The sequence below is a fragment of the Aphidius gifuensis genome, linkage group LG4 (genome assembly GCF_014905175.1).
Source record: "Aphidius gifuensis isolate YNYX2018 linkage group LG4, ASM1490517v1, whole genome shotgun sequence".
In the NCBI taxonomy this organism is placed as follows: domain Eukaryota; kingdom Metazoa; phylum Arthropoda; class Insecta; order Hymenoptera; family Braconidae; genus Aphidius; species Aphidius gifuensis.
Window position 1 is genome coordinate 22,394,129 of NC_057791.1, and position 14,895 is coordinate 22,409,023.

Consider the following 14,895-nt stretch of genomic DNA (forward strand, 5'->3'; position numbering starts at 1 on the left):
TATATAGTTAGTTTTTAAAAAAAAAAATACCAACGAGATATGTAGTTTATGTTAATAAAAAAAATTGTTTTTCTTGATGAGAAGTTTGAACAGCTGATTCACCAAAAACGAGTGCTCAAATGAATCAAATAATGATTGTCCTCTGTTTCACATTGCCCACTCTTTATATTCTCCCCTTTATTTATATACATTTATTCTATCATATTATATTTTTTTTTATATATTTTTTCTTATCTCACAGTCGACAATTTGTCAGTGATTTTTTTTTATTTTATTTATTTTCATTGAATGTAAGCCTTGTCTGTCAGCGTGAGTGTGAACAAGTGATTAAAATAAATTCAAGATAGTAAATTTAAAGAAGCAAATTTAAATCAATAAAATAGTGAATTGTTTTTGTTAAAAAAAAAAACAATTAAATTAATTAATTACGTAATTGAAAAAAAAAATATTTAAAATAGATTTATTTGCCATATATTTTTAATAAATTTTTGAGTGAATAGATTAGTTATTAATTATTTTTAAATAATTGAATTTGTTGGATATACTGATTTGATAATCTACAAACATGTGTTGGGTATTAATGACAACACATGCTAGTATATAATAGAAAATAATAATGAGATTATTGATATGATGGTTTACATGAAAATTAAATGATAGTTATAAATTTATCATTGAAATATTTTACGTTAATTACATAATACGAAATTGTCTGTTGTAATTAATTGAAAATGCTTCATTTGCTTGGATAATTTTTATTAAAAAATTCACGTTGTTATTAATTATCAACGGAAATTAAATCAAGCAACATGACCAAGACAAATAAACAAGGCCAATAACAACAATATTAAAATATACACAAACTGTAATAATAATAGGCTTAATTAATTTTAAATTAAAGATTAAAAACTAGTAGTATTTCCGTTTTTTATTTGATATTTTTTCCGGGAAAAAATGAGAAAATTTAATTACATTATCATAAAAAGTAATTAAGCCAACAGCTTGATTATTAACATATAAAGTTTTTTTTTTTTACTCTTTTCCTTTTACTTAATAATAATTTTATTATTAGAAAGAAAAAAAAATTTATTTTCTTTTTTTATTCTTCTTTTTATTTGTAAAAAATACTCAAATTTTTTAAATTAAAAAATAATATTTTATGATAATAATTTTAATATGGTTTGAGACACTTGTGATAACCAAACACCTGTGCCAACTATTATTATTATATTTTTTTTTTAATATTTAAATCTATATATAAAATTAAATTTACAAAGTTAATTTATTTATATTGTGATTCATGATATATATTTTTAAGTTAATTATTTTTAAATTTAATATCAAGGTTATTTTGATAAATATATTTGTCGATTGATTGACCTAAATACCTTGTTATGATAAATCAATAAACTATAAAAATTTATATTATCAACAATGAGGAAAATATTTGATAATAAATTGATTTTTTTGAGGTACATATTTATTTGATTTAAAAGCGTCATTGAGTCTCATCGTTTACTGGACCAGAAAATATGTGTATAATATTTAAATTGAGTTATTTTGAATGAGAAGTTTTAAAAAAATAATAGAGGGATTTTTTAAAGCTCAGCCAGTTTTAATATCGACAACTATTAATTCGTCACTTGAGCTATTATATAAAGATTTTAAAAAGAAAAAAATATCCAATGTTATACTACTATTAAAGTTTTGTATTTTTATCAGACTTTTTTTAAACATTGAATGTGTCAAAATGGATAAAAAAAAGTTATCGTTTTTTTATATATTTTTCTTTTTTTATGCAGGAAATATATTGGAAATAAAAAAGCTGAATATTATATAAACTTTTTGTTAAGTTGGAAAATTAATGTTCGCTTGGTTTTGTATTAAATTTACTTGCCAATAAATTTTTGAAAATAAAAATTATTAGCTTGTTTATTATTTAGAGTTAATAAATTATATTATGAAATTTACTGTTTTTCATTTTAATTGTAATGGTGATTTAAAAATTAGCTAGTAAATTTATTGAGTTTCTTATCGCCGAAATGATAAAGAAATTACTTGGATTTATTGGGTTGAGATAGTACTTTAATTAGGCCTCAAAAGTTAGATAATAAAAAAATATTTTTAAAAATAAATTGGAAATGAAATGAGTAAATTTTTAATTTGTTTTTTTTTTTATTTATAAAACCAAGTATTTTTAATTTTTCATCGACCTTTTGATGACGTCTGATTAGGTATCAATTTTTCTACTCTTTAGTCGAAAAATTTACCAGAATTTTTCGTCTTATAAATGTCACAGTTGAAACTCCGTTGACCTTATTACAAAATAAATAAATCCAAAAAACACGGAAAAATTTTATCCTACATTTACAGTCAAAACTATTTAGAAAAATAAACAACTTGAATAATAAAATTCAAACTTTAAAAGTTCACAAATAAACATATTGAAATATATATTTTTCTATTAACAAATAAATCTTAAATTACATCTATATATTTTTTACTTTTTTCAATAAATAAATTTTTATCGAGACCAGTTAAAATTGTCGATAAAAAAAATAATAAATTCACAATATCTTGAGGAAAAAAAAAAACACTTTCAAACCTTTTAAATAAATTAAAATGCGTATTGAAAAAATGCATTTTTTTTCTCATTTAAATTCAATTATATCATTGATTAAATAAGTATGCTAATTTTCACCGCAATTAACACAAAATCACGTGTTGATTGCGAAAAAAAAAAAGGTTAAAAACAAAAATAAATAAACTATCATTTACCTGGTTAAAATTAAAAATGCCATTATGGAAATTTGAAAACACCAATACAATATAAATTGTACATAATATTTAAATTAATTAAATCAAAATAAACACTAATATTTAATTAAATTAAAAAAACAAAATAATTTTAATAAATAATTAAATGTTGATATTGAAATTGTTATGAAAATAAATTATCAAATATATTAACGTGTGTTTGATATATTAAATGATTCGTTGCACTTTTCGAATGAATTCAATTTTATTATTAAAATTTATAAACCATATATGTCGCTGGTGAATTGTATCATCATTGTAAGCATCAGTGGTTTGTCAAATACTTTTCATATTATAATGAACACAGTGTTTGTAATATAATACAATTTTTCAACCGATAAATTAAATTTCCATACCAGAAAATAACAAGACTGCAGTTGTTTTGCATTATCGATTAAATGAAAATCATTAAATATTAAATTTAATATTCAAGTATAATAGTAATTAAAAATAATAGTAATTAATAGTAATAATGATTTTTTCATTTTGTATTTTATGTATTATTTAAGGGGAAGAACTACTTGAATTATATTTTAACTTTTTTTTTATTTAAATATATAAATATTAAATAACACGTCAATCAAAAAAACTTGAGATTTTTTTTTTAAATGAAACCAACTATAAGAATTTCATGACAGGTGGTTGGCACTAGGATTTAACTTAAATCCCCTTAATTTAAAAACTTTATCCTCAAAATATTTTATTTTTTTATGCATGATATATCTATGTGCTTTTTTTTTTTAATGTTTGATAACTTACTGCAGGTATTAAGATGTTTTAAAGTTGAAAATTGTGAATGATACGAGTCGTATTTTAAACAACAAAATACATGGTAATAATTAGGGATGATTTTTATAGAGAGATTACACTGCAAATCAAATTTAATGAATGACATAAACCCGGTATTAATTTTTTTTGTAAAATAAAAATGAGTCGTTTATTATGGTTTGAATTTTTCGATTGAAAATATGAGCTCATGTAAATATTGATTGTAAAAATAATAATAGAAAAAAAAAAAATTCAATCCGACTATTATTCTATGAATAAATACCTCGAGTCAAAATTTAAATAAAAATAAAAATAAAAGGGTAAAAAAAAAAACAGGATGTCATGGAATAATTTACAGAAATTCCAGATCAGGTTAAAATAATGAACGATTTTATTTTTTAAATTGTTTTTTGTTTTAAATCTATCAAGTACATAGTCAAAAATTCTATCGACAATGAGTTGTACAAATTTATGTAACGCATGAATAAATGTAAATATAAAATAATAAAAAATTGTATTTACATTGCCAACATACACATCAAATACAAATTCAAAAAGTTTTACAAGTTGGTTTTTTGTACCAGCCAAGTTTATTATTTTATTTATTTTTTCCATGTCAAACAATGACAAATGAATGCAGAAAAAAATTGAATAAAAACTTGCAATACTTTTAAATAATCAAGCTTCTTTTTGTTTTTTTCATATTGAAATTGAATATTTGACTTTTTAAGGTTTAAAAATAAAAATACATAATAAATAACAGAGTTGAGTTTTATAAACTTGAAGACAGTAGTTTACTGGATGAAAAATAATAATAAATTTAAAGAAACAAGTGAAGTTTGAGATAATAATAAAACTCATTGAAATTTGTATAAAATTTAAAATTCATTAAAATAAAAAATACGAGTACTTTAGTTTTAAAAATAATAAAATACCACAAAATTGTAAAAGTACTTCAAAAAAATAATATTACAATTTATTTTTCAATTTCTACTCTGAAGGGAATTAATATTTTCAACTTTTAATTTTTACAGAAAAATGGACGGATTTTTCACTGAAAAAGATGAGCCAAGTATATTCAAAAATAACCAAAAAATTACAAAAAAAATCCAGAGGATTAAAGTGGTAAGTAAAACCAGATAATATTTAAATAAATAATACTTCGTATGCAAGCAAAAAAAATTGAAAAGTATAAAAAAAAAATGAATATAGAATTACATAAAAAAGCAACCATATAAAATCTAGGATTTTATTATCCCTGTGTCCATGATATACGATGTACGACAAGATAAAAAATCACTTATCCATTGATGCACTGCATTTGTTTGTTGATAAAGAAAAAAAAAAAAATATAAACCATCTTTTTGTGTGACACAAAAACACATCAACAAACATATGACAATGCTTATCTCTCAATTTTTTATCGTTAAAAAAAAAAGCATGCTCACAATGATAATCCTTTCACAATAAATAAAAAAATAAATAAATTGAAAAAAAAATAAAATATACATAAAATTATTACTACCAGTCATAACCAAATGAAAAAAAAAGAAAACCATTAGAAATCAAGAAAAAAATAAAAAATAAAAACAAGGAAAAAAAATAAATTTATTTATGTATTGTATGGGTAAATGAGGACGAACTTTGATGGTAAAGATATAATGGATTTACGAGTTCACACTTGGATACATATATACACACATACACAATACACTTTTAATGTCTATTCGATTTTTTTTTCGTTGCATGCAATGTGTCCCTCATTTCCTGTATTCGTATAAACTCGTACAATTCTTTGTTGATTTATTTTTTTTACATATATATTTCTTTTTCACAATAAAGAATAAACAATCGATATTGTTATCCAGGGTCTTTATTTGAACTGACGCAATTTAAAAATCGATATTACAATCTCAACGAGGTGCCTCTTGTCCAACACGCTCATGATCATACACTTGCTTGTTGTTAAAGTGTTTATTGAAAAAAAAATTTATTATTATTACTAATAGCTCGTTGATTTAAATTAAAAAGAAAAAATAAAATACTTAATTATATTGTTGACATGTAAATGAATTAATTGGATTAATTTTTTTACAAATAAAATATTTTCAATTATTTTTTTTTTTAAATTTTATATATGTTTATTTTTATTTTTTTCAGAATAATTGGAGTTACAGTATAAAATTCAAGTGGTGATTAAAACTTGAAAAATAAAAAAGATAATATTTCGTGGATATTTTGAGTTGAAAATTCAAAGGGATATTGAAGATATTGTTGAAGAAAATATAAAAAATAAAATAAAAAATAAACAAGTGGAATAGATAGATGCTTGGGTTGCCGGGCAAAAACGAGAGGTGGGCATTCAGCCAAATATCAAAGAAGAATGACATAGGGGTGTGCAAAAGGGGCGATTGGGATGCTCCGGGTTATTGGTTAAGATCGTATGGAGGGGAAGGACGAAATAACGGATACAACTTGGCATCAAAATTTCACGACGCCGATTACAACACAGGAACCCGATTATTTTTTCCGGGGATTTCCCGGAAAACATTCTTCCTATACAACAACTCAGGTTTGTTAATTTTAATTGTATTTTTTAAATTGAATAAATTTATTAACATAAAATTGCATGTTGCACAAAATAATCATTTGCATTTTATTTTAAATATAATTATTATTGTAGATAAAGAAAAAAAATAATATTTATTTTGTTTTTTAATTTATTATATTTGATTAAAAATAAAATTTATTATTTTTGTTGTAATTTTTAAAAGTTAATTGATGTATAGTTTAATCAATTAAATTATCATAACAAAAAATCTTGTATATTTTTTTTTTTTTTTTTTAATTATTATGTTGAAAGATATAGGTGTTTTATTTGATATGAGAAATAGAAAATTTAAAAGTTTATTTTAATTTTTTTACGAGTAAAAAAATGTTAAGGAAATGGACATTTTTGTAAATTTCCATAGATTATTATATCGCGTGACTGATGGAATGAAATTTTGGAATTGTGTTTTTCGATTTAGTGGATTTTTTTTTTTAGGTACTTCTTTATTTTACAAATGTACACGGCTTTATTATTATTTATTTTTTAGTCATGCAATATTTATTTTAATTCAAATAATAATTTTAAAATCATTTTTTTTTATAAATTTATATTTACGAGCACATTGGCGCGCTACGCGCGCCTGTATCTATACCTTCTAAAAGGTTCATTGTTCATTGATTTTATAAACACAAGTATTATCATAAAAAAAAAAAAGAATGAATAAATTGACGAAAAATTTTTTTAATTTATTTATTTACACATAAATCACACAATTCACACGTAATTTTTAGTCTAATAACATCGAGATCGAATCTTTATTCTTTATTGAAAAAGTTGTGCTACCTTAATATGTCAATTTTAAAAAAAAATATAAAAAATATTTAAAAAAATTTTCTTTCAAATTTATTTCTTCACACATAAAAAACACATAATTCGCACAAAATTTTGAGCCCAATTGCATTAAGATCCGATGATTATTGAAAAAGTTGTGCTAGCTTAATATGTCAATTTTTAAAAAAAATATAAAAAATATTTAAAAAAATTTTCTTTTAAATTTATTTCTTCACACATAAAAAACACATAATTCGCACAAAATTTCAAGCCCAATTGCATCAAGATCTAATAATTATTAAAAAAGTTGTGCTAGCTTAATATGTCAATTTTTAAAAAAAATATAAAAAATATTAAAAAAAATTTTCTTTCAAATTTATTTCTTCACACATAAAAAACACATAATTCGCACAAAATTTGAAGCCCAATTGCATCGAGATCCGATGATTATTGAGAAAGTTGTGCTAGCTTAATATTTGAATTTTTTAAAAAAATGTAAAAAATAAAAAAAAAATTTTCTTTCAAATTTATTTCTTCACACATAAAAAACACATAATTCGCACAAAATTTTAAGCCCAATTGCATCAAGATCCGATGATTATTAAAAAAGTTGTGCTAGCTTAATATGTCAATTTAAAAAAAAAAAATATCAAAAAAAATTTTGTTTACTCGCTTTTTTTTGTTGTTTTTTTATTGCTAACGAAATAAATAAAAAAATAATAGAAAAAGGCAAACAAAGAAATTTGTATGAAAGTAAGTGAGAAAAAAACAATGACCAATAAAATGTTCGGAAGACCGATGATGTTTGTCCTTTTTATATTAGGAATTATTTTTGAGACTATTATTGATTTATTTTAGAATTAATTAAAAATTTTAATAACCTTGATTATTTATGTTTTTTTATCTTTAGGCAATTCTTATGGCCTTGGTACTCGGAATAATAGTAATTGTGACAATAATTGGAAACATATTGGTGTGTGTTGCGGTATGTCTTGTACGAAAATTACGTCGACCATGCAATTATTTACTAGTAAGTCTAGCAGTAAGTGATCTCTGCGTAGCACTACTCGTAATGCCAATGGCTTTATTATACGAGGTATTAGGAAGTTGGGTATTTGGACCAATACTATGTGACCTATGGGTGAGCTTTGACGTATTGAGCTGTGCAGCAAGTATACTAAATCTCTGCATGATATCAGTTGACAGGTATGTTAAATTTATTTATTCATTTTACCAATTTTCATTTAATTATATAAATTAATTTATCGATTCATATTACAACATAAAGCAACATCAAACTCTCTCTCTCTCTCTCTTATGATTTTGTTGGGCTTATGAAAATTTTAAATAACAAAATAAATACATAAAATAAATAAATGGAAATGTAAATTTCAAGTGATTATGGTCAATGTGAGGTCAGACCACCGAGTAATTACTGTGGCTCATTCAAAATTCCACAAAGCATCTCACATTTCCTAATTACATCTTATTTTTAATTACCAATTTTTATCAATCACATGCTTAAATTATTTTTCAAAAAACAATGCCTTTTAATTTGTCCTAATTATCATTATTTTTAGCTTGTAATTATTTATAAATATACTCGTTCATTTTGACATGAAATAATTTTTCGAAAATTTCAATTATTCAAAGTAAATAAACTTTATTTTTTTTTTAAATAATAAATCAAATGTAAAATATATTTAATAAATAAATTATTATCATTCCAATCAAATGAATAAATAACTGGATTTCCATATCACATATTTAATCGATTCAAACTTGAAAGCTTTTCGTTAAAAAAAAAAATCTAATAATAAATTTTTTTTTCACTATTTTTAACTATTTAAATATTTTATTTGTTTTTAAGTATTTTAAAAATTTTTAATTGCCAAAAGATTAATTTATATTGAGCATTGAACAATTCAAAAATATCCTAACAATTTTATCTAACTTTTTTATTGTTCTAGTTTTAAATATTACTTCTCTATTTTTTTACTAGTAAATAAATTTTTTCAAACATAAAAATTTCAATGAAAAAAAAGCATTTACATTAATTTTATTTATTTATTTCGTGGTAAAGTGGTTGCGTAATGATGTGAGGGTGTGAAAACAAATATTTAGAGTTCACCCAGTTTGTGTAACCGACGTCAATGGTCTGCGATTACTCAAACACCAACAAAGCGTTATCGTTTACCTTTTTTTTTTTTTTTCTCACTTTCTCTCACTCTCGGATATAAACAATTTATTTTTATTTTTTTTTCAAAGGTTTGGGGACAGTTCTTTGAGTTCAATATAGCCAAAATATATATGCATTTAATTAAACCGTTGATGAAAAAAAAATAAAATAATAAAAAACACAACATTGGAAAAAAGCATTTAATCCATTTTTAAAGTTGTTTTTATTTTTGATATATAATTAATTGTATTATTATATTTGTTAAATATATAAATCATCATATTATATATAGGTTAGTATGTTGCAAATGAGAGATGGGTAAATACGTCCCTTGCATTGTGGTAATTGTTGATCGTTTTGTTGGCAAACAAACAGACACGAGCTTCCCCTCCTATTGTGATTGTTAACGAACATTGCGGATCTCACGTCATGACCATAATAACATTGTCATCCGAGACGTTGATGTAATATATTTTTTTATTTATTTATTTATATATAAATAAAAACAACAAAGTTATACTCAACCAACATTCCAATTTATAATTCACATCACGTTTTCACGTCAACAAAAAATAAAAAAATTCTATAAAATATTATTTAACAGCCAGTGCAATAAAATCTACACTAAACACAAAATACTGTAAATAATTTTTTGTTTTTATTTTAAAAATTTAATTTCATCGTTATTACATTTTTATTATTTTTTATTCAATCTATTATTTTTTTATTTACGTCACTTTAATTTTGTTTGCTATTAAATGACAAATAAAATAGAAAAAAAAAATATATATACTAACGATAAAATATTCAAAGGAACTATTTTATATAGTCTAAAGGGAATGAAGTTTAATTTTAATTATAGAATATAGATGATAAAATTATTTAATAAAAAATAAGTAAAATAGAAAAAAAAAGTTTATTGAATAAAAAAAGGGATATTATAATGTTACAGATATTATGCAATAACAAAGCCACTGGAGTATGGTGTAAAACGTACACCTAAACGAATGATAATATGTGTTGGTCTTGTGTGGCTTGGTGCAGCTTGTATAAGTCTACCACCACTTTTAATACTTGGTAATGAACACAGATATGATATGGGTGCTTGGCATTGTGACGTATGTCAAAATTCAGGATATCAAATTTATGCAACACTTGGTAGTTTTTATATACCGTTATTTGTTATGATTCAGGTGAGAAAAAATATATTTTATTATTCAATAAACTTTTAATTAAATATATTAAAAAATTTATAAATTCATACGTTAAACTTGAGAAAATAAATTGTCATAGAATAAATAAATAAATAATTTTTAAGGATAAATTTTTTTTAAGAGAATTTCATTTTTAATTATTTTTTTTTTGTTGATAATAATATTTTTTGTGTTTATTTATCGATTGACTTTATTCATTCTGATAACACAAATAGAAAAAAAAATAAATTCAGCATTTTTTTTTTGAAATTGAAAAAGATAAAAAAAAGAATAAAAAAATTTTTTTATCTGTTTTTTTTTTAGGTGTACTACAAAATATTTTGTGCAGCACGTAAAATAGTACTGGAGGAAAGACGTGCACAGAGTCACTTGGATGTACATTGTCATCTTGATAAAGAACCAGTGATCCATCAAACAAGTACTTTGAACAAATCATTAAATTCAGATAGTCAAACAGCTCAAAGTAGTCCAACAATAAAACAGCATCGTAGCTCGAGTGCCTCAACTACGGTCAGTAATATCTATTTTTATAAATATTTATTTTTTTTTTCAATCCATGCATATTCCCTTATTTTTTTTTTTTTTATATATTTACTCAATCAACAAATGCAAATTTTTTTTTTTCAAAATTTATTTTCATATTCAACTTTTATTATACCGATTTTTAATAACTTCATGAATCAAATATTTTTTTTTTTTTTTTTACATAAATATCGTTTAATCTACAAATAAATTTGCATTGGAAAAATGTTTACAACATTATATAAAATTTCAAATAGAAATAATAAAATTTAATAAAAAAATTTTTCAATAATTATTTGAAGTTGAATGACAAATCAAAGTATTTTTCTAAAAAATTATTATTATTATGGCTATTCATAGACTTGAATGACAGGTAAAGAAAAATAATACCCTAAAAAATATAGTAATAGTATATTTCTTAAATTTTTTTTTATTAAAAAAAAATAAAATATCGTATTGCAAAAGGAAAAAAAAAAGTCAATATATTTTTTTAAAACAATTACAAGTGGTTTATTGTAAATGGGTAATATATATATGCTGACATTGACAGGTTAATGACTAAAATGTTCATAGTAAACACAGATAATTTATCAGGCAAAGTGATTTTATCAGATGCCTTGAAATTTGACCTTTATTGACCTGGGCGTATTGATAAACCCCCATACACACAATACATGTACACACATATTTACACATTCATATTATTATTGTCATCGTTAACCAATGTTACATCGTTTGATGTTATCTACATGGCAATTGGTTGTTGATGATGAGCCAATCAATCCGACAATAATATTGTATATTCCCTTAATTTTTAACTTAATGTAATAACAAGTTAACAACATCACGTTAATTTGATATTCATTTGATTCATAATTACTAATTACAAACCAAAACAAAACAAAAACAATTATTTCTTTGTTTCATAATTAATTGTTGTATTATTTTTTTTTTTATTTATTATTAAAACTTTTAGTTATTTAAATTACGATAAGTGAGTTGAATAAAAATGAAAAAAAGTAAATTTTTTAAACTCAATTTTACTAGTCGATGGGCTTAGTACAGAGTTTGGCTGACTAAAAACCAACCAGAGGACTGGTAAGCTCAACCAACCGAACAAGTAGTTGAAAAAAAAAAAAAGTAACTAAATGAAAATGCCGAGGTTTAAAAAAGAGAATAAAAGGTAGAATTTAAAAAATAAAAAAAAAAATTTTAACCAGCTGGACGAGTGCATTAAAATAGAATTGAAAAAAAAATACTTTGATATTCAATATGGCTGTTGTAATATATTTATTTTTTCATTTTCCCCGAGGGACAGTTATTTAATTATACAAAAAAAAAAAAATGAAAAAATCCGTATTGAAATATATCTGTTACATGATTGATGATAATTAAATGTTCCATGTTATTTTTTTACTATTTTTTTTTTTTTCTGTCTGTTAGTGAAACTGTCAATCGAGAAATAAAAAAAAGAAATTTATTATTTTTACATGTAGAATTTGATGAAAATATAAAAATATATTCTTGTCGTTTGTTGATGGTAAAATCTTCAAGTTAAAACGATTTAATGTCAATCTTGATGATAAAAAAAATTAACTAAAAAAATAGGTGAGAACCAAATAACCAATAAAGAGAAATTAGATGAATGCGACGAGGTGGAACATTGAATTCTCGGATTTCGGACCTCGAGGGAAATTTATTTTATCGGTTAAACCATTAATTGACATTGTTCGCTTCTCTGAACATTACAGTACCGTTTTTTTTTTTTTTTCTGGCCTTTATGGAGTAGATAGATAAGTGTATAAAAAACCTTTGTGATGAAAAACCATCAACTTTTCTTTACCATTTCTTTTTTATCAACATTTATATATTTTTTTTTTTTTGCTAGTGAGTTTCATTTCACTACGTAAGCCTCTAAAGGTGACAAAGCCACAATGATTAATTGCCCAGGCAACAGTACCTTAACATTACCAGTTACCATGAAGAAAAAAAAAAAAAAAATTAAATTCCCTGTTAAAATAACTACCAAAAAAAAAAAAAAGAAGAATTTTGAAGTTATTCGCCTGAAGAATTTGCAAAAACTTTCTTCACAAAGTTACTTAAAGATAAAAAATAAATATATATCGAAAAAATTATGTGATATAAGTTTTTAAACGTAATTATCATTTTTTTTTTTTCACAATCCCAGGTGGAAATTAACGTCAGTTTTTAATTTTTTATCTCTATTCGATTATCCTTTAAATATTTAAAAAGATACAAAAGAGTTTGCATTGGTCATTTGAAAATTTAAAAGGAAAGGTTTTAAAAAATTTTGAACTCGACATTATTGAAGTTGAAGATGGAAATTTGAAAATCATTACATCGACACTGATATCATCTGCAAAATAAATTATATAATTAAAATTTTTAATTAAATTATTTTATTAAAAATTTAAAATATAAAAAGTAAAAAAAAATTAATAATAAAAATTGATTTTAAATTTTGGAATAGAGTTAGAATATTACTGAATTTATTATTTTTATAATTACAAATAAAAAATTGCAATTGAATTGAATTTAAGTTCAATATTTAGTTTCCCAATAATCGATTATTTGAAGAAAACGTATTACAATTTACAAGTGGTTGAGAGGGCTCTTTGGAAGTTTAATTAAACGTCTTTAGAATGACATTTTACATAAGTTTTTAGCTTCAAATAAAACTCAATCCAAGTGTCAATGATAGATATTCTATCATGATTATTGAATGAAACATATTGTTATCAAAATTATATAAATTTTCATCAATTTACTTGTATTGTATAACTTGTAAAACTAATTATAGACTTTATTTAATCATATATACATTTCACAAGGACTCTTATCAACAAAATAAGCTGTTAAAATATTCAAGACATATTTAAAAACTGAATTTAAAACTTGGTATAGTTAAGTTGTATAAACTTTTGAGAGATTAAAAAAAAACAAGTAAGAAAAATATGTAAATCTTTGACCAAAAATAGTAGAATAAGTTTCGAAACTTTTTGGTAATGACAAACGACACTGTTTAAAAATTTTTTTTTTAATTCGATAATTCTATGGGGATCACTTAGTTGTTAACTACTATCATAATATTCTCTCAGGAACAATTAACCCAATGCCTTGAAGAAAATAGAAAGAAAAAAATCATATAATAAAATAAATGAAAAAAGTTTTTCGTCAAGTCAAGAAGTTAATAATGATAAAATCAATCTATCCTAAATCTCTAAAAATGTTTTTAAATTATTTTTTATTACTATTATTTTGTTATTATTATTTTAAGAATATTCTACAGTAAAAGTTCTTGAAATTGTTTTCGAATTTTACTTGAAACTTAAAGTCAATAAATATCTCAATTACAACGAAAAAAAAAAGAAAGTTTTTGTATTTTATCAATGTCTTGTTTATCTCCATTAAAAATTATTATACTCCATTAATTTAAATAGAAAAATAAATATTTTCTAGAATTTATTAACTATTTATATTTTTAAAAAATTTAAAAATAATCTTTTGGTAAATAAAGTACTGAGAAAATAAAAAAAAAAAATAAGACAGTGATGATAAATGTCGCGATGGCATTAACTTATTGTTGCATAAAACTTTTTTTTTCAATTGTTATTATTATTTAGAGAAAATAAGTTGTGGTAAATGCGTCATGCTTTGATTAAAAAGCACCCACGGTCTTGACCCAACCTTATTTGGCTTTTTTTTATTTTAATCCCTTTTTAACGAATTTTTTTTTTTTTTTCTAGCAAATTCCTCTGCTAACTCTCATCTCTTTTTACGAAATATTTCTTTTATTAAAAAAATTAAAACAAAATGAAATACAATAATGACAAAGCAAGTTCAAACAATAATGCTAAGTATAAAAGAATAAGACTAGTATAACGATGATGATAATAAGTTGAAAAAAACAAAAAAAAAAAAACCACAATATTTTTCTGTAATTAGAGAAGTACTGTTTAAACGAGTGTGACAGTTTTTCTTTTTTTCTCTTT

At 22.5% G+C, this 14,895-nt stretch overlaps 1 protein-coding gene across 1 annotated transcript in view; it reads left to right on the forward strand.

Moving 5' to 3' along the window:
- The window catches only part of LOC122855710 (5-hydroxytryptamine receptor 1), a 37,966-nt gene that overhangs the window by 5,669 nt on the left and 17,402 nt on the right, over nucleotides 1–14,895 (forward strand). Inside the window, exons 2-6 of the mRNA XM_044157265.1 lie at nucleotides 4,620–4,710; nucleotides 5,746–6,157; nucleotides 7,878–8,173; nucleotides 10,099–10,339; nucleotides 10,664–10,870. Of these exons, the coding sequence (XP_044013200.1) occupies nucleotides 6,029–6,157; nucleotides 7,878–8,173; nucleotides 10,099–10,339; nucleotides 10,664–10,870 (873 nt within the window). The 5' untranslated portion in view covers nucleotides 4,620–4,710; nucleotides 5,746–6,028. The remainder of the gene's footprint in view (nucleotides 1–4,619; nucleotides 4,711–5,745; nucleotides 6,158–7,877; nucleotides 8,174–10,098; nucleotides 10,340–10,663; nucleotides 10,871–14,895) is intronic.